A 23,457-nucleotide genomic window follows, 5' to 3' on the forward strand; every position below is an offset into this window, starting at 1 on the left:
GGCAGAGCTGACGAGCAAATGACAGCAGATAAATATCAGGTGTGCAAGCTGATTTCTCAGGTGCCTCAATTAGGCTGATGATGTCACAGGCCTACACAGCTTTTGAGGCTTAACAGCAATTACACAAATAAGCAAACATGTTACGAGCACTCACAGCACAACACTCCACCAGCTAGTTTGAAGGTCTCGTCTAATTTTTAGCACACGAAAAAGGAGAGCAAAATGTAATTCTTAGACAGAAATGCACACAATAGAAGTGAGGATCTTGTAAATTTAAGTGCTTCACTAACATGTGCTTAGGTTATACTTTTGGTGCAAGAGTGGACTCTGCTGGCCTGAAAAAAAATGATAGAACAAAATACAAACTTAAAATGGATAGCACACAAAACCAGATAACATAAAATCCCATTATCTTGGAACTTGAAGACAAACAAACAGTGACACATCCCTTTGTGAAAGAGTATCAAATCTTACATTGGGAGTGCTGTAATGCAAAACATGCAAAACATCTGAATTAATTGGAGATTTCTGCCCTCTTTATACTGATCAAGGAAGTCCACTCTTGCAAAATCCATTCTGTCATCTCTACTGAGCCAACACAAATAGATACAGCTGAAATTTAATTCAGAATTCCCCAGCAGGCCAATTACTCAGCCTGGTAGTTCACCACACTATCTTTGCAAAACAGATCAACTTTTATTCAACTCTCAAGGGAAGGGTTTTGTGCCTCAATGCTGATACATATCACAGTTAAGGTATAGTGCTGTATTTACAGTATTGTTTAGTGAAAAATGTATGTGATCTGCACATATGATAATATCATCATTATGAACACTATATATTTACACAGAAATGTGATGTCAAATTAAATATATAGATACAAAGATATATGTATATATTTAGCCTATTATTTCTTTGGGTGATATTACAGTTATATCATTGGAGTGACACAAAAAATGTGACCAGCCATTCATTCATATCATTTTTTTTTTGTTTGTTTGTTTGTTCTATTTGATCATTTGCATATTTACTTTACAGTCACTGTTAAAGGAAAGTTCTCTGCTGTTCTGTGTTCAGAGAAGGCTGTTTAATCAGTACTTTTGTATCAGTACTTCATGCAGTCACATCCTTTTGGAAAGACTGAACAGCATGCCTCTGACTTTAAAATACTCCTTTCAGCTTTCAAATAAATACTATGTGACTCCAGTATTTAAGAGTGGGTTGGCCCAGTCTTACCAAAAAGAAAAATAATATAGAAGAGAAGGAGAGTAGAAAGAAATGTATAATCCAACCTTTTGTGTCTCTGTCTATTCTAACTACAAAACACTGAGAGAGCACATACCTAGCACATTCCCAAGGCTGAACAGTCTTCTCAGCTTATGATTTGACTAAATAAAATGTGTTGTAATCAGCATCTGGATCAGCATCTGACAGTGATGGTGAGTAGATAATATTTGCCATGATATGTGGGAAATATATAAATTCTGTGAATATTGGGGTTTTATACAAGGATGAATTGTGCCCCAAAATCATGTGAATCACCATTAAGTGAATATTGAGCTGTGGGCATTTCAGTTTATCAGGTTGTTTTGCCACCTGTCAGCAAAAATTAAGAATTCCTGGATCTGCCCCTTAAACCAGATCTGCACCAAAATTTAATAGGTTCCTCTCTGCCTCATGCCCCATCCCTCCATCAAGTCTAGTGAAAATTGGTTTAGTGCTTTTTGTGTAATCCTAATCAAACAAACTGACAAACAGGCATGGGTGAAAACATATCCTCCTTGGCAGAGGTAAAAAGGGATCTGGGGGGTTCAGGATACATGAGCCATAACAAAGTGCTTCATAAATAGCCAAAAGGTGGCACCACTGGATTTGAATCTGCACCTGAATTTACTTGAAATTTCACTAATGCCTGGCTTTTGAAATGTCCTGTTAAAAAAACAGACAGAATGCAAATAAACTGGACTAAAAACACAACCTCTATCACAGAGGTAATAACACAACTTAGGAAAATGATACACACAGTATCTATTTTGGGTGGACAATGTGTCGTAAACTTGTGGCATTGAAGCTTTAAACCTAGTGCCAGCTTTCATCATTTCTGTGCCATTCATTACCACAATAAAATAAACCCTTTCTTTAAAATATTGTAAACTCCAGCTACCAGCACACTCAAGTCCATGATTCAGTGCAGTAATCAAAAGTGTCCATAACCTCAACACAGACAAAGTGTGAAGGTCCTGGCTTATGGTTGCGACACAGTCTCCGATTGTACCATGTCTGTGTGATGCTGGGGTGTTATTGGATACACAGGAACATTACATTCTGTGTAAGCAGGGGGAAGATCATCAGGTTTACATCCCAGCTGAAAAACAGAAAAAAAAAACACAAAGTTCAAATTTAGGTACCCAGAAATACACACTGAGGTCAATGTTACGCATTATTTTTACAGTGAGTTTGTGGTTTTGGGGACAGGAAGTGCTAGATGCAATATCAAAATGAGACATCCTGATACATTCTGAGATTTGATGCACCCTGGTTTAGCTGGTAAAGTTTTCGGTTTTTATGTGTCATTGAGTAGTTTTGTTTTAGGATCACCTCATTATAGGGAGGTGGGGGTCCAGAGTAGGCAGTGGTGCTGTATCTTGGAGGTGCGTGGAGCTCCTGACTGTGTCGTGGCACCCTGAAGTCTTCACTGTCCTGTGATGTGCTTCGAGGGAAGGGGATGAAATATATAGATGGCGGGCGCCCATCCTGCTCGCTGCGTCTCCACACCTCCCTCTCTATTTGCTCCTCCCTTAAGCGACTGCACGCCCTGCAGAAGGTGGTGCAGAACATGATGGAGAGACCAAAGCCCAGGATGCCCAGGAAGATCCTTTAAGAGGAAGAGGAGGAGGAGATGGGTGAGAGGAGGATGAGAAAGATGGAGATGGGTGCAAAACAGAGGAAGACATACACTCAATATCTGTGACTTGTGTTGGCAGTACCAAATTCCTCATAAGTTTATTTGAATTTCTGTTACTGGGTGCCAAAGTCAACAATGCAATATGGTTAAATTAATTACCAAAGAAACTTCAGATTAAAAGAGATGTGCCTTACTCTATGTAGTGAAGAGCCATCATTGCCTCTGTGTGGATAAACCAATGGACCAGAATGGAAGTGTTAGAAACCACAGTATAAACCTGAAGGGGAAACAGGCAAAACTTTGCATATTCATTTTGCCACCAATTAATGCTTCACTTTCTAAAAACATTTGATCTCTCCACATTTGCTTAACTATGGACTCTAAACATGCTTGCCTTGTATGACTGCTTTAAGGAAGACCCATATTGATGTCCTCTAAAAACAGTCTTTGCGCAATATCACCAGCCTACCACATTTTTTTTCTTCATCATGACCAACAAGAATACTTTGAACTTAAGACCCATAAATGTTTTGTCCTAGACACTATGATCCAAGAATTTTTTATTGCCTGTCTCCACTTGTAGGTGGAGAAAAGGCACGTTGCTTACAACAGTCTGTCCTGCGGTAATCGCAGTCTTTATAGCCATTCAAGTGACCTGCACAGATTGGTATTACGCAAAGATTTAATGATTACATTTGTTCCACTTTGCTTGTAAACCTATCAGGTGATTAACAGGAATATTGAGGTAATAGTGTAAAAAGAAGTCAGAGGCATCAATATCACAGCCTAACATAATTTAGTATGTCTAAACTTAATTTAGAAATCTTCAGGATTTTGAAAGAATAGCAAAACAGATTTTCAATATAAGTAACTCATCTCAGTTTGAGCTACAACCAGTCTACAATAGTTCAGTGTGATTTTCAAAACAGAGATGAGATGTGCAGTTTCTCACTGTGTGTTGTCAAGATCTTACCCATGTCTGTGATTTCGTGTGAGATGAAGAAAATAACGATGTAGTGTACTTTAAGCCTACAGTATATGCTCACTTGTTAAACAGCTGGAACATGGTGGTGAAATGCGTCACACCATCTCATCAAAATCTCATTAGAAATTTCTTTACCATCACACTTGACTGATTACAACTGCAGCTCTAACCCAACAAACGGTTTTATGTTCAAAACTAGATATCTATAGTAACAGCAAACCACAATAACTGTTAAATACAAAATTGTGTAAGTAGTTTAACTAAAAATTTGTGTTGTTAAAGTCAACCCAATTTTAAAAGATGTAATATGTAGATATATTTGTAAATAATACCTGTCACTTCCTGTATGGTTTACTTGAACCTTTATCAGTTTATAACTTATATAACTTATAACATGCATTAATTTCGTGCTACCACAACAAAATTGACTGACACTGAATAACACCCTTGAATCACAAGTATATCACTACTCACATAACTTATATCTTATATATCATATCTCAGATACCTCAAAACATGTTCCAGGCACAAGTCATATATGCCCCTACATGAGTGTGGCTCAGTTTATATGGGTTTCCATAGGTAACACTAACCCACAGTGCTACAAGTTACTGTTAACAAGTTGTAACTGCTGGTACCCCTTAGCTTAATTTCCTGCCTTATCAGGTGGAAATTCAAGGAACAAGGAACAGTGTGGCTCTTTGAATCTGTCACAGGTTTTGATCAGCGTTATATCCATATCTAACATTTGCCAACATCAGCTATGTAAAGGAGACAACTTTTGATCAAAATTCAACTTTCACCTTTGTCCACCTGGACATAAAGTGTGGATCAAATCCTCAATGTGATGTTGAATCTGTACTCATAAGGAAATAATAACTATAACTAATCTATACATATTTTGAGGTGGTCCAACATCACAGCCTTTTATATACTGAGTAGATTGTTAAACAAAAACAAGCAAACACACGAAAATCACAAGAGCCAGGACAGGTCAAAATTCACAACGCACGATCGGCGAGCACATTGGAACAGGGGCCATGTCTGCAAATACTGACTAAACAAATAAAACACTCCTAACATGTTTCATGTTAGATATTTTGTTCCAGGATTGAATTTGATGAAGTTTTCAGTGATTGAGCAGTAAGTTTCACAAACGGGAAGCAGAAGCAGAAAGACCACCACTTTCGGGCTCTTACCTTTGGTCTAGAGATGGCTCTCCACAGGTGTAGGACTGGGAGGGCAAACTCACTGGAGCAGAGTGCAGTTTCTATTGTGGGTGTGCTGATGAGGAGGCGGTGTCTGTGTGTGCCAAAGTGCAAAGCCCAGGAGATATATATATATATATATATATATATATACACACACACACACACAGACACAGACAGATGTATATATATATATATATATATATATATATATGTGTGTGTGTGTGTGTGTGTGTGTATCAGCCCACCTTCAGAAATCGAAGTGTTCTTTGTTATATCAGCAGTGTGTTTAAACCTCATACACAAGTCAGCTAAACACACACAGTGTTATGTCTATGCTGCCATATTAAAGTAACAGCTACCTTTCTCCAGAAGGGCTCAGCTGAGATGGAAGTTACCTTAGAAACAAACTGAACTAATAAACATTTTTAATCAACAAGATTAATCAGAAGGAATACTGATGCCGAAGCAACAGCTGAGGAAAGCGTTTTTCCTTCTTTTATATCAGACAGTTAAGCACTTTGCCCTTCTTCCTAAAACCCTGAAGAGGAAGTAGGCAGAATATGAGCCATGTCTGCATGTGGACACATGTGAGATTGGTTGAGTGCTCATGCCAGCTTGTGGGGGGAAAAACCTTGACACATTTAGTTTAATTAAGGTTAAAGCATGAATTCATGGGACCTTTCAGTTAATTTAGCATTTGTCACAAGGGTTCTACCATAATGGATCAGGCTAATGAGGCCTGGATACATATAAAGTGATTTTAAAGCATAAAATAAATTGGAATTTCTATTTAAACACAAAGTAGTTTGATCCTTTCTCATGTTTGGTTTGAGCAAACATGTTTGAAAGGAAACACGAGCTGATGAGTATATTACCCCACAAATCTGGAAATTTCACTTAACCTGCCGGGAGGCACATGACCTACTGATCAGAGAGGTAAAAAGGTCCAAAGGTTACATCCTGTAGCTGTTAGGAAAATAATACAATACAATAATAGAAATAAAACTCTAAATTTTCATTTTATTGGTCCAATATTTAATTCAACAAACACACGTTCTCCTTGGAAAATAACAGAATAGTTTTTCATCTCCTACAAAAGAGCAATTTTACCATAGCACAAAAATAAGACATACACTGCTCTGTTGAAAAAACCAAAGGTTGTTTCTGTAATAATGTCATCCTTAAATTAGACTTTCTTTGGTCAGCTAGAATTTAATTCTAAATTAAAAATGTTACCAAGGTTGACTAGTTGCGCTCATCTTTAAACATCTAGAAAATTTCAGTTAAAAGCTTACACACTCTCACTTCACCTGCAAAACACACACACAATGCACAATGACCCCCTCAATAAATACAGATACACACAGACAGCTCTGTGTAGAAGTGTTCAGGTGTTGTGTCTTCTGCAGAACATTTTTACTTGGAAACAACTCCCAAGAATAATTTTTCGATAAAAACCTGAATTCTTGAATTCTTGAAATCACACCAACGAAAGAACCCAGACGGTTCCTTGAAAAATGAATGAAAAGATGTTACTTCCTAAATGGCATTTCTTAAGGCTACTTTCACATACTGAGGAAATGCATTACTTCTTGTCTGAGAACAGCACTTTACCTGCTGAACATCACATCACTATTATTATTATTTTAGGTTGCAGTTTATAGAAGTCATTATCAAGATCAGTCAGTTTTGGAGATTGAAATAATGTGCACTTCAATGACACAAGGTCCATTCCACTTGTGATGTTTTTCAATCCTTGGGTCTAAATCTAAAGTCAGGAGTTATTGCTGTCAAGTCAGAGTTGAGTTGCAAGGTTTTTGTTGACTGTTGTCATCAAATATGAAGTCATTCACTTTGTGACTACAGTCCACACTTCTAATCATTTCTGCCTTTAGCAACATAATAATATCCACACTGGACTCTTTGCTTCCCTTGGTGCTATAAATCCTCATGAGCCACTTTGTGGCTGCGTTTGTTCAGCCAGGCCTGCAGCAGAGGAAGGTTGGTATCCATCCAGCGGATATTGTCCTCGATGGTCTCATAGGTCTGCTGGATACACCTCATCTCTGAGCCTGTCTCCTCAGTCAGGGAGCCAAAAAAACTTCGTACCTGAGCACACACAGAGGAGAAAGACTTAAATACTGTACATACATTACATTTCACACAAGATGCAAAAATACTCATTCAACCTCTGAACAGGCCTGAAAAAAGAACAAGATGCAAATAAAAACATAAACCACTGACTTCAAAATTACAGATACTAAACATGAATTCACCAAGCACGTGCAACTTGATGATGTTCATATAGCTGATATTACTGCCACTGAAAATATTTTGTTGATTCTTTATTTTTGGAGTTTGTTCTCAGGAGTTTGCACAAACAGTGTGATACAAAGTACAAAGCTGGACTTAAACTCAGTTAGGTAGGGTCTGTGCCTCTTTTGCATACCTCATCTAGCATCTCCCTGGTAGAATACTGGTTGGTCACCTGTGTGACCATGTGTGATATGGTGCTGGAGCCGAGGTCAAACCTGTGGCATCAAAGCAAACACAGACACAATTCAAAGTTCAGGATACTCTGTTAACATTTTCTCGTAAACATTAAAAATAAAAGACAAAAACATAGCACATCTATCATCACATCTCAAGGACATGGTAAAATGTTTGTTTAAAACAAAACCCCATTTTGTTATTTAGACTAAGAAAATAGTTGCATTTATACATACAAATTATACATAGTTTAGCTGAAAATGAACGAAATGTGTATGTGTGATGGGCTAACTGACTTCTTGATCAGGGTGTGCCAGTTGGCTCGGAGGAAGTCCCAGGCCAGTTTGTAGCCGTGGGGGTTCTTGCTGACAGACACGACCACGCCTGGGAGGTCCTGAGTCTTCATCACCTCACCATAGGAGGCTCTGCTCCATCATCCTGTAGACAGAAAGAGAAAGTTAGAGAGACAGGCAGGGGAAATAACCATTTCCTGTAGGATTTACTTATGTGTCACAATTTACAAATGTACACACCACGTGAGCTTGTCCTGCAGTGAGGTGACAGTCATGGCAGTTTTCATGCGGCTCTTGACAGACATTTGCATTGAATGGCGGTACTTCTCAAACAAAAAGTCCCACCCCTCTGGTGTTCGAGCTCCAATCACAAACACAGCCATTGTGATGTCGACTGGGAGGCTACAAACAGAGAAAAAAACTGATTTGAAAATCTGTAATTGTTTACATAAAAGTGCTTAAGTATAGCTCTGACTGTCTTGTAGTAACTGTGCTGTGTGCTATTTAGGACTCCTGACCTAAGGGTGCCATCAGAGTCCTTCCACTTGTTAAAGAGCTGGGTGGCTTTGGTCACACAGGGAGCATAGTTCCTGACACAGGCAAACAGCAGCAGGTAACTCCTCAGCACTCGCTCAGACACTGATCCAGAGTCAGTCCACTCCTGTCGATCAATCAGCCCCCGGAACAGATCCACAATGTAACCCTGAGAAACACAAGTGGCCACTGTATAAATTAAACCGCACAAGGCTTATTTCTCTACTGTAGTCAAGTGTAATCTGAGCCCATTAACTGCTTTGTTCTAACCTCCATTAAGAGTTCAATCACTTTCAACTTTAAGACAGACTAGTGCAAGATTTTTACACATTTTATTGATACATGTTTTGAGGCTACTGTCTTTACTAACCTTCATCTGGTTCTCCAGAGCAGCCATGTCCCTCTTCTCCATCAGTTTGTAGAGAGGTACGAGCTCTCCAAAGCCCTGAGTCACAGCCATGATCTCAGTCTCTCTGGACAGGTACAGAGACAGCTCCAGAGCCGTGTCCAACCTCACCTTCCCTATACTGCAACACAATACAGGCTTCAAATCAACACCATGCTACATTAAGTTTAAGTTACTATATGTCAAATGTGGTTAATTTGAAAAAAAACAAAGGTGCAACATTGAATTTCAAAATTCACAAACCACCCTCAGCAAGAAATACTCCCACAAAGTTGATATTTAGCTAAATGTTATTTATGGGGAGCTGTCAGTGAGACAGAGCCAGATTGCTTCACTGAAAGTGATTAATGTGTGATGCAGGATGAACAGACCTGACCAACTGGAAGACGTTATGGATGAGGTTGGCACGATCATTGCCACTTAGGGCTGTGTGGTTGTGTTGCAGCAGTCTGATTATAGAGTTCCACCCCTCGCCTGCATAGTGGACCATGTAGTAGCCGCTCATGTCCACATTGAATTTCACCCAGTCCACCTCCTCTGGCAGATACAGGATGTCTGAGGAAGGGAAAGTATAGGGTAAAGACAAACTTTTAAGTAAAGAGGACTTGTAGGTTATAGATTCATTTAGGAACATAGCAAACTAAAAAGCAGCCACATCACACTGAGCAAACACACTCACCAGTCTTTGTTTTAAGCAGGAAGCGCTGGATGGTGTTGGAGGTGCTGGTCATGTAGGTCAGTGGGATCTGCCACAGGAATCTATCAACACACAATTGACAATTTAAAAAAAAAAAAAACAAAACAACAACAAAAGCAATTTAGTTCAAATGCAGGATGAGGGACATCTACAGTCTGTACACTCATTCTAATTTTACCCTTCAGTGAGGGAGGGGTCGTCTGTCTTCAGGTAACGCTCCTGACTCAGCCTGACCTCACGACCTCTGACCTCCACAGTGACCAGCGGGAAGCCCTCCTGCAGTGTCCAGGTATCCATGATGGCCCTGACATCCAGCTCATCATCAGACTGCCACTTCTGTGTATGCACACACACACATCACGCATTTCAATCTGCAAGAAATCATATACTGGATTCTGTTTGCTCCGTCACAGTGCTGTGTTGAACCTGGTTTCTACAAAGCATGAGACTTACAGATGCTCCAGAGGGGAGGTTGCGTTTGGCGCAGAATTCTCTGTGTTTCAGTCGGCCTTCGTCCAGATCATCTGAACTGCAGATCTGTTAATGAGGGGCACAAAACTTAAGCAGAGAATCACAACAGTTCCAACACTGCTGTTAACAGACACAATCTCAAAGACCACCATGTCCCAAAAGAATGCTGACTGATTTTGGTTTTCAACCCCCAAATGTTAGCACAATTTCCTGCCTGAGTGACCACATCACTAAAATGTTAATGCACTCTTCAACTGTGAATGACTTATTTTAGGCTCTCATCCAAACACCCCACCAAACATTGCAGTGTATCCTTCAACCACTCACACACACATCACTCACATTAGTCAGGCTCTCCCACAGGTGGCTGCTGACAGTGTTTTGGTAGCTGTAGCGCTTGAGGTACTGGATGATGCCAATCTCAAAGGCCTCTGGAGTCAGGAAGTCCCGCAGCATATTCAGAATACATGCTCCCTAAGAGAAAGAAAACACATATGCATGCTGAAAATTAATTAACAAATACTTCAAATACATCAGGTTGTGCGATTAATTACTTTTATTGTGTTACCTGCATTTTAGTATTTTGTTTCAACTAAACAGTTTTGGTTAAGCTTTGGGAATTGTTTATACGTCTTGATGGGTCTACTTTTAACCAAACATCCAAGTGCACTGACCCCAAATGAATGGCCCTTATCCCAGAACGAAGCTGACCTTGTCATATGATACATCGTCGAACATCTCCTGGATTTGCATGGGGTTTTCCACGGGGGTGGAGACTGGGTGGGAGGAGCTGAGGGAGTCTACCTCCATAGCATCAAAACATTTCCCTAAGAAGAAGTCATCCTGAGAGAAAACAAAGGGAGGGAGGAAATATGGGAGTGCAGCGCTGAGATAAGTAAAAGAATAAATAATGTCTGAATTTAAGTTGGTATGAATAAGAAAGAGATAAACTGCACTGTATGATAGACAGGGAAATTAGAGGATCAAGCTCATTTGAATTCTCTGACTAGCTCATTCACATGTTTTAAGTAAGATACAAGTCAGTTCCCTCACCACATGCAGCTCTGGGTAGGAGATGTCGAGAGAAATATATTCCATGAACTTGGCAAAACCCTCTTTGAGCCACAGGTCATTCCACCACTCCATCGTCACCAGGTTCCCAAACCACTGAACAGGTGGGAGAGGAGCGGTTTAGTGTATAGGGACATGATGTAATTAACAAAGGCTACTAGAGTTTAGAGCTGTTAAGCTGCACTGTAAACAGTGCAGACTGACAGTTTCAATCATTAACCCACAGTAACACAATTCTTCCTCATAGCTTCATAACTCTGGCAACTTTCTAGCTTCATTTTGTAGCTAATGCTGATGGACATAACAGATACAGGACAGGTACCTGGTGTGCGAGCTCATGAGCAATGACCTTGGTAATACCCAGTTTGTCTGAAGCTGAGGACCTGTCAGGGTCAAACAGGAGGCCTGTCTCTCTGTAGGTACTCAGCCCCCAGTTCTCCATTGCACCTGCCTGGAAGTCAGGGATAGCAGCCAGGTCTGCAAAAAACAACATCAAGCACATACCATATTTAGCAGTTGCGCTGCTAATCGCAGTTAATCTGCTGGTCCAATTATCATACCTGTGTCTCTAATTCTCCTTTGAAACATACATTCATACAAATGCTTCCAACATGATGCTCACATTTTATACTTTCTATTTAAATGACTTCAAGAAACATGGCAGGTTCCCTCTGAATTTACTTTCCTACAGTTTCTCTGTTCATTCCAAATTGGAGAAATGTCTTAACTACCCCAGGCACAGAACATTTGCACTGTTAAAAGCCAAAATCTTTATTTACATATATATGCTGTTAGGTCAAAGTGATCTGTTACTAAGCAGTACGAATTGCTAAACATTTATCCTGGTTGTCTGCATGAAGGTCAGACATTTCTTAATCTGTGTACAGTGAAATAATTTTGTACACTACAATATAAATATATTTGTTATAGTATATCAGTTGATATGATAATAACATGTATCTTTACTGACCGTGTTTGGGAAGTTGGTAAGGGATATCATAGTAGTTGTCATAGAAGTCCAACAGCTTGACAGCAGCATCCAGTGCATAGGCTGTCTGGTTGATCTTCTCAGGTACAGCATAGACTGAAATCTGATGGGAATCACCATGAAGACACACACACACACTCTTCAGTATTAATGTAACAGGAATTGAATGTGTGGTTTTATCAACTGGATGCATTACTGACAATTTCAAATGTATACTGTATAAACTGTCAAAAGCTCTGAAGAACTAAATGATGGCATGGCCGGCATCTGTTGTCCTCCTCACCTTGACGCCGTGCTGGGTGGTCTTGCTCACAGACAGGAAATCAGACACAATGTAAGCCACCAGATACGTACTCATCTTTATAGTGGTGTCAAAGTGATCCTCAAGCAAACCGCCCGGCAACTCCACTGTTTTAACCTGAGAGACAAAGGTGTGGTGAGAGAAATGGAGAAAAGAAAGGAGAAGTCAGTGTATCCATTACAGGTAAAGTACAGAGAATTTATATGTTTTAATTCATTTAGTAATAATTCTTTACTGTAAAGTGCATTTCATTATTAAGGTTTAAAGCACAGATGATGGAGGAACTTGATTTTATCAATAAGCTCTTATTTATAGTCATTTATCAATGCACTTGAAAACAAGGTAAACTGATGTTGCTGCGTTGTGTACCTTAGGCATGTTGGATATGGCTATGTGACGTGGCTCTCGTATGATCCTGATGGTGAAGTTGGCTTTGAAGGCAGGTTCATCAAAACAGGGGAAGGCTGCTCGAGCAAAGGTCGCCTCAAACTGTGTGGATGCCATGACCCTAAAAATGTAATTATATAGTAGTGAAATAAGTCTGGGTTTTTTTTTTTATAGCATGCTGTAAGAAGACAACAGGATAATTAAATCTGCTACCTGCAGCAATTTCAACATCAATCATCATTGCTACTTTTTTTGTACTTGGCATAATTTTGTGTTTGACATAATCAATGTGACAATCAGGACTATGGACTCATACTTTTAGTATTGATGGCACTGTTTCTCAAAGTTAATACCAAATGTTTCATAAACCCTAGTGCTTCCCATTGCACTGAGAAGGTTCCTAGTTCTAGCTTCGACTTGTGAGTAGTTTTGCATGTTTTTGTGTTTTCTGTCACTGCCATTGCCAGACATAGCAGCACTTCAATTGTGCATGTGTGCAAGGCTGCCAATCTTGTCTGACTGTCTTGATTTACTGCATTTATTCAAATGTAACAAATTAATTTGGTAATGATTCAATGGTGGTAAAATCCCACATACACACAGCACCTCAAAAATAAGTTTCATGCTCTTACCGGACTTCTCCACTGCTGGTGCGGTAGCTGCTCTTGTAAAACCCATGGTAGCTGTCAGACAAGTTGGCAGCAAACTCCAGCTGAACTTCATACTTCCTCCCTTTTGTCAGGACTGAGTCTGACAGCAGGGCGAGCTGATGGAAATGGGGATACTCCAACACGTGAAGAGGCCTGATGCCTTCAGGCGCCAGGAGCAGCACGTTGGATATCTGCATCTGCTTGGCATGGAGGATGATGATGCTGGTGTCTTCATGCACATCCAGCTCGATACGAGCAACGCCGGTGAAATCCAAGGTGGTCAGGTTAGGGTGGATGGTCAGGTCATAGTGGAGGGGGGAGATGGTTTTGGGAAGTCGCATGCGGTCCCAGGGGAAGGGCTGACCGTTGGTGGCTATGGGGAGGTCTTTGGCTTGGCCTTGGTTTGGCAGCTGTGCTCCTGATGAGGGAGGAAAGGGAACCAGCAGCAGCAGCAGGACAGGAGCCACTAACATGGTGACAATGAGAGCAGGAGATCCTCTCACCTGTAATACAAATATCATAGAAATGCATTCTGTTCAGAAATACTATTGCTTTATTGTACATTCTCTAGTTTAGTCTTATTTAAAACTCGTATGAACCTGTGGACACAGATCATTCTTAAGGAAGAACCAGGACTGACTTAATCAAACTACTGCTACACAAATACACCGGAAATAAGACAATGGCAACGCGCAAACGTGACTGGCTGGAAAATCAATACTTTCGATCTCACGTTAATTTCCATTCATTCGTGGTCTTGATAAAGCCTTTTGAAAAACACGCATACTCTATCAAAACCTTAGAGGTTATGGAGGCTTTCATTTTCAGTAAACACTGGTCGATTGTGAGCTTAATGTCATCATATTTCAACTTACTGTATCGTCTAATGCAGGCAGCCCCAACACAAATAATTCAAGGGTGAAAGTGAAACTGATGAAGGAGGAATTGCATGCTGGGAGAAACCACAGGAAACGTCCTCCACTGATGCCTCATATCAGTTTAGATCTTGCACAGTTACACTATTATCTGTAGCTGTGCTGACATGGCTGCAAAGAAATGAGATTTTTTTTCAGTTTCAGGGCGTCCTCTCATGTCTGCAGCATGTACAGATCAGGAGATATTATTTCCGACAAAACACATGTTGCAGAGTTACATCACTGTATCAGTCAGCGTTGATTATATATATAAAATAAGGCCAAAGCGAGAACGTGTTTAAGTAGGAAACAGTCGAATACATCAACTGTAACCAGGAAGTTCCGTGTTGTCACGGTCTGCAATGATATATTTCAACACTAGAGTGCGCCATTACTTTTCTGTTCATTTTCTGTCATGTGTTGAAATTGAATGAATTGAGTTAAATGAAACTGTCAGTTATTTATTCCATGTCCAAATCCAGAATCTACTGCAAAATTGTGTTCATCTCAAAGTCAAATGTCCAATTTTGAACCATCCTCAATAACCATCAGGAAAACACACACACGTCTATGATTCATACTAATAACTCTGTATTCAAAGCAATTTTGATGATTGATAAAAAACAGTTTTTTAAAAAGTTTACATCGATGGTGTTAGACTTCTTAGACTTCATGTTCCCAATACTGGAAACTCAATCAGTGCAGAGTTTTAAACATGCTTTTCTCAATTATGGTTCAAAAGCACTTGGTCCATACAAAAATATACACATGTGCATTAGGATGACTTTTTCTATGCCCTCAATTTTTTTTTCAGAGTTCATTCAGGTGTAGCTGTAGCTGTAGCTGTGGATATTCCCACATTTTGCAGCAGTTTTACTGAAGTCTGGAGGCAGTGAGCCTCCTTTTGACTTTCCTCTTTAAAGGGCATGTCCCATCTTTTGTTTGTTTTTGTTTTTCATGAGGAATGCTCTGATACCTGCATATTTGAGGAAAATCAAATATCTGAGGCAGTGCAGAACATTTCTTTTGTGCAACATTTAGTATTTGTACAACACTGTACACTATTTATGTTGCTATGATACAGCATGAATGAATATCATCTTCGCAACAACAGAGACTGCAGGCAACACTGCACTCATCTTTGAACATCTTGATTTCAGTTAAAAGCTCACTCACACTTCACACACATGAACAATAACCCACAATTATATACAGATATACACAGACAGAAATGGAAATATTCAGTTGTTGTGCCTACTGTAGAGTACTCTCATTAGGGAAACAACTCACAAAGAATAATTTTTGGATAAAAACTTTTTGAGTTATTAAAATCACAACAACAAAGGAACCCAGATTGTTCGTTGATGTTACTTCTCACATATGGGAGTTCTGTGAGGCACTTCTTAAGGCTCAGATACTGAGGAAGTTTACCTCTAGTCTGAGAACAGCACTTAACCTGCTGAACATCACATTACTATTATTATTATTATTATTTTAGGCTGCAGTTTACAGAAGTGTGAAAAAGTCATTGTCAAGATCAGTCAGTTTTGGAGTTTGCAAATAATGTGCACTTCAATGACACAAGGTCCATTCCACTTGTGATGTTTTTCAATCTTTGGGTCTAAAATCTAAATTGTCCAAGTCAGGAGTTATTGCTGTCAAGTCAGAGTTGAGTTGCAAGGCTTTTTCATTGTTGTAGTCAAATATAAAGTCACCCACTTTGTGACTACAGTCTACACTTCTGCCTTTAGCAACATGAATCATCCACACTGGACTCTTTGCTTCCCTTGGTGCTATAAATCCTCATGAGCCACTTTGTGGCTGCGTTTGTTCAGCCAGGCCTGCAGCAGAGGAAGGTTGGTATCCATCCAGCGGATGTTGTCCTCGATGGTCTCATAGGTCTGCTGGATACACCTCATCTCTGAGCCTGTCTCCTCAGTCAGGGAGCCAAAAAAACTTCGTACCTGAGCACACACAGAGGAGAAAGTCTCCCATAAGTCACTGACAACAATACATATAATGTTTGTACAGTAGACACTATGGCTCGGCCACTGCAGATATGTTAATTAATGTATATGTATAGATATATTAATATTTTTCAGAGTTTTTTTTGTTTGCACAAATAACATTGCAGCAAAACAGGACAGAAAAGAAAAAGAAAGGTGGATTGTAAGCCAGTTGCATGAGGAAGGTCTGTGCCTCTTTTGCTTACCTCATCTAGCATCTCCCTGGTAGAATACTGGTTGGTCACCCCTGTCACCATGTGTGATACAGTGTTGGTGCCAAGGTCAAACCTGTGAAATCAAAGCAAACACAGTTAAATAAAACTCAAAGTTCAGAATAGTCAAGTCTGTTAACATTTTCTTGTGAAATTAAAAAAAGAAAGACATAAAAACAAATTGCACATAAGTACCAAACTATTATCACATCTCAAAGACGCAATGAAATGTTTAAAATGTAACTCTGTTTCCTAATTTAGGCTGCTAAGACTGACTTCTTGATCAGGGTGTGCCAGTTGGCTCGGAGGAAGTCCCAGGCCAGTTTGTAGCCATGGGGGTTCTTGGCGACAGAGACAACCACGTCTGGGAGGTCCTGAGTCTTCATCACCTCACCATAGGAGGCTCTGCTCCATCATCCTGCAGACAGAAAGAGAAAGTTAGAGAGACAGGCAGGGGAAATAACCATTTCCTGTAGGATTTACTTATGTGTCACAATTTACAAATGTACACACCACTTGAGCTTGTCCTGCAGTGAGGTGACAGTCATGGCAAATTTCATGCGGCTCTTGACAGACATTTGCATTGAATGGCGGTACTTCTCAAACAAAAAGTCCCACCCCTCTGGTGTTCGAGCTCCAATCACAAACACAGCCATTGTGATGTCGACTGGGAGGCTACAACAGAGAAAAAAACATGATTTGAAAATCTGTAATTGTTTACATAAAAGTGCTTAAGTATAGCTCTGACTGTCTGTGTCTGTGTGTGTGCTATTTAGGACTCCTGACCTAAGGGTGCCATCAGAGTCCTTCCACTTGTTAAAGAGCTGGGTGGCTTTGGTCACACAGGGAGCATAGTTCCTGACACAGGCAAACAGCAGCAGGTAACTCCTCAGCACTCGCTCAGACACTGATCCAGAGTCAGTCCACTCCTGTCGATCAATCAGCCCCCGGAACAGATCCACAATGTAACCCTGAGAAACACAAGTGGCCACTGTATAAATTAAACCGCACAAGGCTTTATTTCTCTACTGTAGTCAAGTGTAATCTGAGCCCATTAACTGCTTTGTTCTAACCTCCATTAAGAGTTCAATCACTTTCAACTTTAAGACAGACTAGTGCAAGATTTTTACACATTTTATTGATACATGTTTTGAGGCTACTGTCTTTACTAACCTTCATCTGGTTCTCCAGAGCAGCCATGTCCCTCTTCTCCATCAGTTTGTAGAGAGGTACGAGCTCTCCAAAGCCCTGAGTCACAGCCATGATCTCAGTCTCTCTGGACAGGTACAGAGACAGCTCCAGAGCCGTGTCCAACCTCACCTTCCCTATACTGCAACACAATACAGGCTTCAAATCAACACCATGCTACATTAAGTTTAAGTTACTATATGTCAAATGTGGTTAATTAGAAAAAACCAAAGGTGCAACATTGAATTTCAAAATTCACAAACCACCGTCAGCAAGAAATACTCCCTTTTACCACAAAGTTGATATTTAGCTAAATGTTATTTATGGGGAGCTGTCAGTGAGACAGAGCCAGATTGCTTCACTAAAAGTGATTAATGTGTGATGCAGGATGAACAGACCTGACCAACTGGAAGACGTTATGGATGAGGTTGGCACGATCATTGCCACTCAGGGCTGTGTGGTTGTGTTGCAGCAGTCTGATTATAGAGTTCCACCCCTCGCCTGCATAGTGGACCATGTAGTAGCCGCTCATGTCCACATTGAATTTCACCCAGTCCACCTCCTCTGGCAGATACAGGACATCTGCATAGAGGTGTAAGAATTAAATGTTTATTCGTGTTTATAAAAGATAAAAAATATAGCAATCTAAAAATCAGCTTCATCACACTGAGCAAACACACTCACCAGTCTTTGTTTTAAGCAGGAAGCGGTGGATAGGTGTTGGAAGCGCTGGTCATGTAGGTCAGTGGGATCTGCCACAGGAATCTATCAACATACAAATAATTACATTTTCTCTTTTTTTACAGTTTACTCCAAATGCAGTAAGAGAGACCTTTGCAGTGACACTGTGCACTCATTATCTGCCATTACACACTAATTTTACCCTTCAGTGAGGGAGGGGTCGTCTGTCTTCAGGTAACGCTCCTGACTCAGCCTGACCTCACGACCTCTGACCTCCACAGTGACCAGCGGGAAGCCCTCCTGCAGTGTCCAGGTATCCATGATGGCCCTGACATCCAGCTCATCATCAGAGTGCCATTTCTGTGTATGTATAAACACATCGTACATTGTGATAAGCAATAAATTATTTAACATCATGAATATAGACAGATTTCGGCATAGCTACTTAAGTAGCACAGAGTGCTGTGTTGTTGTGTTGGTTTCTACAAAGCATGAGACTTACAGATGCTCCAGAGGGGAGGTTGCGTTTGGCGCAGAATTCTCTGTGTTTCAGTCGGCCTTCGTCCAGATCATCTGAACTGCAGATCTGTTAATGAGGGGCACAAAACTTAAGCAGAGAATCACAACAGTTCCAACGCTGCTGTTAACAGACACAATCTCAAAGCCACCATGTCCCAAACGAACAACAGCTGTATTCTGTTACACTAAATGACCCCTCTTATTCACTAAAGTTGACCGATTTTGAGTTTCAGCATAATTTCCTGACCTGAATGATCATTTCACTGAAATGAATTGGTAATAAAACCTTTCCATTGTAACAGTCAACAAAACATACACTATGTGTACTCTTTGAGAGTGAATGAATTATTTTAAGCTCTCGTGTAAACACTGTGGTGTATTCATATCCTTCAACCACTTTACTCACACACACATCACTCACATTAGTCAGGCTCTCCCACAGGTGGCTGTTGACAGTGTTTTGGTAGCTGTAGCGCTTGAGGTACTGGATGATGCCAATCTCAAAGGCCTCTGGAGTCAGGAAGTCCCGCAGCATATTCAGAATACATGCTCCCTAAGAGGAAAAAACACATATGCATGCTGAAAATGAACAATCCAAATTCTTGCTGTTATTTGATTAATTACTTTCATTGCGTCACCTGTGTTTCAATGTTTTGGTTAAGCTTTGGGAATTTTCCAGCTTTTGATGAGTCTACTTTTAACCAAACATCCATGTTCAAATATCCAAGTGCATCAACCCCAAATGAATGGCCCTTATCCCAGAACGAAGCTGACCTTGTCGTATGAGACATCGTCGAACATCTCCTGGATTTGCATGGGGTTTTCCACGGGGGTGGAGACTGGGTGGGAGGAGCTGAGGGAGTCTACTTCCATAGCCTCAAAACATTTCTCCAAGAAGAAGTCATCCTGAGAGAAAACAAAGGGAGGGGGGAAATGTGGGAGTGGAGGGAGGAGAAAAGTAAGAGGTTCAGGTCAGACCTAGGACAATTACACACCCACTGCAATGTCAAAATAATCCACAAATACTGTGGCATAAGAGTTGTTATCTTTCTTGTTATGCCAGTAAATAATGTCTGAATTTAAGTTGGAGAGAGTATGAATAAAAAAAAAGATAAAGTGCACTGTATGATAGACAGGCAAATTAGAGGATTTAACTGATTTGAATGCTCTGACTGCTCATTCACATGTTCTAAGTAAGATACAAGTCAGTTCCCTCACCACTCGCAGCTCTGGGTAGGTGATGTCAAGGGAAATAAACTCCATGAACTTGGCGAAACCCTCGTTGAGCCACAGGTCATTCCACCACTCCATCGTCACCAGGTTCCCAAACCACTGAACAGGTGGGAGAACATGTAAGAACAACTTAACATTAAAGGGCATGACGTAACTAACAAGTGGTGAACTGCTGCACCATACTGCAATTTTTAGTCATCATTTTCTAGCTAATGCTGATGGACATAACAGATACAGGACAGGTACCTGGTGTGCGAGCTCATGAGCAATGACCTTGGTAATACCCAGTTTGTCTGAAGCTGAGGACCTGTCAGGGTCAAACAGGAGACCTGCCTCTCTGTACGTGCTCAGCCCCCAGTTCTCCATTGCACCTGACTGGAAGTCAGGGATAGCAGCCAGGTCTACAGAAAACAATATCAAGCACATACACATCACTGAGCAGTGGGACTTGACATTCTGGCTGTCTGCATGAAGCCAACATTAACTCTATTTGTCATGCAAATCACACAGTTTTCACAGATGAATGAGACATCACACACAAATGCAGACCTGTTGCTTTAACACACTATTTTCAATGGTGATAAAGTGATTGCCATTTATGCCGATTTTATCCCAAGGAATTAATAATAAAGTATCTTTACTGACCGTGTTTGGGAAGTTGGTAAGGGATATCATAGTAGTCGTCATAGAAGTCCAACAGCTTGACAGCAGCATCCAGTGCATAGGCTGTCTGGTTGATCTTCTCAGGTACAGCATAGACTGAAATCTGATGGGAATCACCATGAAGACACACACACACACTCTTCAGTATTAATGTAACAGGAGTTGAATGTGTGGTTTTATCAATGGATGCATTACTGACAATTTCAAATGTATACTGTATAAACTGTCAGAGTTGTCTCTCCAAAACAAAGTAAATTTAAAAAGCCACAAATGTTTCCATATAAACAGCTTCTTCTGTTGTCCTCCTCACCTTGACACCGTGCTGGGTGGTCTTGCTCACAGACAGGAAATCAGACACAATGTAGGCCACCAGATACGTACTCATCTTTACAGTGGTGTCAAAGTGATCCTCAAGCAAACCGCCCGGCAACTCCACTGTTTTAACCTGAGAGACAAAGGTGTGGTGAGAGAAATGGAGAAAAGAAAAGAGAGGTCAGTGTATCCATTACAGGTAACATACAGAGAATTAATACCTATATAATAATGATTCTTTACTGTGTGGTGCATTTCATTATTAAAGTTTGACTGCAAAGATAATGGAGGAACACGATTTTGTCAACCATCTCTTATTTGTAATAGTTCCTCACTTATACTAAAAACAAGGTAAACTGATGTTGCTGTGTTGTGTACCTTAGGCATGTTGGATATGGCTATGTGACGTGGCTCTCGTATGATCCTGATGGTGAAGTTGGCTTTAAAGGCAGGTTCATCAAAACAGGGGAAGGCTCCACGAGCAAAGGTCGCCTCAAACTGTGTGGATGCCATGACCCTAAAAAAGTATGCACAACATGCAAGAAACATGTAACAGAACATAGTGTTAGAGGGCTACAAGAATTAAAGCTGCTATATGTAGCATTTTTAAGATTGAATTATCATTGCCAAAGCTGTTGTGCTTTGACGTGATTAGCATAACCAATGAGACCCAAACATAGCCTTAATTGTCTGGAATAGCATCAGCACTTTAAACTGATTTTGATTTACTGCATTTATTCAAATGTAACAAATTAATTTGGTAATGATTCGATGGTGGTAAAATCCCACATACACACAGCACCTCAAAAATAAGTTTCATGCTCTTACCGGACTTCTCCACTGCTGGTGCGGTAGCTGCTCTTGTAAAACCCATGGTAGCTGTCAGACAAGTTGGCAGCAAACTCCAGCTGAACTTCATACTTCCTTCCCTTTTGTCAGGACTGAGTCTGACAGCAGGGCGAGCTGATGGAAATGGGGATACTCCAACACGTGAAGAGGCCTGATGCCTTCAGGCGCCAGGAGCAGCACGTTGGATATCTGCATCTGCTTGGCATGGAGGATGATGATGCTGGTGTCTTCATGCACATCCAGCTCGATACGAGCAACGCCGGTGAAATCCAAGGTGGTCAGGTTAGGGTGGATGGTCAGGTCATAGTGGAGGGGGGAGATGGTTTTGGGAAGTCGCATGCGGTCCCAGGGGAAGGGCTGACCGTTGGTGGCTATGGGGAGGTCTTTGGCTTGGCCTTGGTTTGGCAGCTGTGCTCCTGATGAGGGAGGAAAGGGAACCAGCAGCAGCAGCAGCAGGACAGGAGCCACTAACATGGTGACAATGAGAGCAGGAGATCCTCTCACCTGTAATACAAATATCATAGAAATGCATTCTGTTCAGAAATACTATTATTTATTTATTTTGCATTCTCTAGTTCAATCTCATTTAAAAGTCGCAGGGATAATGCTTAGTGAAGAATCAGTACGACGTTTTGAGTAGAGTATTTAGTACCACATTTCTTTACATGTAGGTGTCACGTTCCTAAGATCTCTTTCGTTTATTTAAAAACTCATAGTTAATCAAACTCCTGCTGCACTACACCAAAAATAAGACAATGACAAGGCACAAACATGACAGGTGATCTGGGAAGGGGACACTTTCGATCTCACATTGACTTCCATTCATTCAAGTTCCTATAAAGCCCTATAGAAAACATTAATAATCTACCAAACTTTCATTTTCAGTTCATTATCTGGTTGATTATGGACTTCATTTTTTCATATTTTTCAACTTACCGTGTCTTCCTCTGCACGAAGCTCCGGCACAAATAATTCAAGAGTGAAAGTGAAACAGTTGAAGGTGGAATTGCATGCTGGGAGAAACCACAGGCAACGTCTTCTACTGTGTTATATACCATCATACACTGTAACACCAGTGCCTATACCTGTGGTGACATGACTGCAAGTTGACAACAAGATTCTTCTTCTATACAGACCAGAGCATAGCTACGAGTTCACGGCTGACACATTTTTCGCAGAGTTACATTAGTGCACCAGTTAGTGGTGGTTCAAAGTAGGAAACAAAGAAAGAGCAATAATTTATCTAAGTAGGAAATAGCAGGAAACATTCACCGTGAACAGGAAGTTCCGTGTTATTTTGGTCTGCAATAATATATTTCACCACTAGAGTGTGCCATTGCTTTAATTAATGGTCATTTCTATTTCCCTTAAATTCATCACGAACCCTCCTGGCTTTTAAATAACCATATTCTTAAACCCTAAAGTTAAGACGTATGATCTAGTTCATGTATTGAGTAGAGCATTTGATAAATATGTTCCTGCCAGAGTGTT

The 23,457-nt window shown here is 40.5% G+C and overlaps 3 protein-coding genes across 3 annotated transcripts; all 3 read right to left on the reverse strand.

Moving 5' to 3' along the window:
* Positions 1-676: 676 nt before the first annotated feature.
* On the reverse strand, positions 677-5,214 carry si:dkey-283b1.6 (uncharacterized). Its single transcript, XM_051075270.1, has 4 exons — positions 5,090-5,214; positions 3,100-3,182; positions 2,599-2,875; positions 677-2,365 (listed from the first exon to the last, which is right to left on the reverse strand). The coding sequence occupies exons 2-4, from the start codon at positions 3,120-3,122 to the stop codon at positions 2,246-2,248; spliced, it is 420 nt and encodes a 139-aa protein (XP_050931227.1). The 5' UTR covers positions 3,123-3,182; positions 5,090-5,214; the 3' UTR covers positions 677-2,245.
* Positions 5,215-6,097: 883 nt separating this feature from the next.
* Positions 6,098-23,039, reverse strand: LOC108880951 (endoplasmic reticulum aminopeptidase 1-like). The gene is given in 20 exon segments (XM_051075017.1): positions 6,098-7,210; positions 7,551-7,632; positions 7,888-8,006; positions 8,008-8,029; positions 8,125-8,286; positions 8,403-8,587; positions 8,789-8,945; positions 9,196-9,379; positions 9,504-9,583; positions 9,700-9,857; positions 9,975-10,058; positions 10,335-10,466; positions 10,704-10,835; positions 11,046-11,159; positions 11,386-11,540; positions 12,034-12,154; positions 12,335-12,469; positions 12,722-12,860; positions 13,372-13,892; positions 22,903-23,039. Coding segments are annotated over 19 exon segments (2,823 nt in total). The 5' UTR covers positions 13,863-13,892; positions 22,903-23,039; the 3' UTR covers positions 6,098-7,039.
* LOC108880877 (endoplasmic reticulum aminopeptidase 1-like) lies at positions 14,873-23,042 on the reverse strand. The gene is given in 22 exon segments (XM_018672626.2): positions 14,873-16,267; positions 16,516-16,597; positions 16,798-16,919; positions 16,921-16,939; positions 17,035-17,196; positions 17,308-17,492; positions 17,695-17,851; positions 18,108-18,291; positions 18,394-18,424; positions 18,426-18,474; positions 18,593-18,750; positions 18,893-18,976; positions 19,331-19,462; positions 19,684-19,815; positions 20,128-20,241; positions 20,389-20,543; positions 20,788-20,908; positions 21,116-21,250; positions 21,496-21,634; positions 21,946-22,047; positions 22,049-22,470; positions 22,903-23,042. Coding segments are annotated over 21 exon segments (2,826 nt in total). The 5' UTR covers positions 22,441-22,470; positions 22,903-23,042; the 3' UTR covers positions 14,873-16,096.
* Positions 23,043-23,457: the final 415 nt, after the last annotated feature.

This window comes from Lates calcarifer, linkage group LG13, assembly GCF_001640805.2.
Source record: "Lates calcarifer isolate ASB-BC8 linkage group LG13, TLL_Latcal_v3, whole genome shotgun sequence".
Classification (NCBI taxonomy): domain Eukaryota; kingdom Metazoa; phylum Chordata; class Actinopteri; family Centropomidae; genus Lates; species Lates calcarifer.

What these genes read in the sequence shown, in the direction of transcription:
- si:dkey-283b1.6 (XM_051075270.1), bottom strand. Translation starts at nt 3,122, where the DNA reads ATGATGGCTCTTCACTACATAGA. An exon ending in ATGGCTCTTCACTACATAGA is followed by an intron (nt 2,876 to 3,099) that starts GTAAGGCACATC and finishes TTCCTCTTAAAG; the next exon opens with GATCTTCCTGGGCATCCTGG. An exon ending in CCCCACCTCCCTATAATGAG is followed by an intron (nt 2,366 to 2,598) that starts GTGATCCTAAAA and finishes TCTGTTTTTCAG; the next exon opens with CTGGGATGTAAACCTGATGA.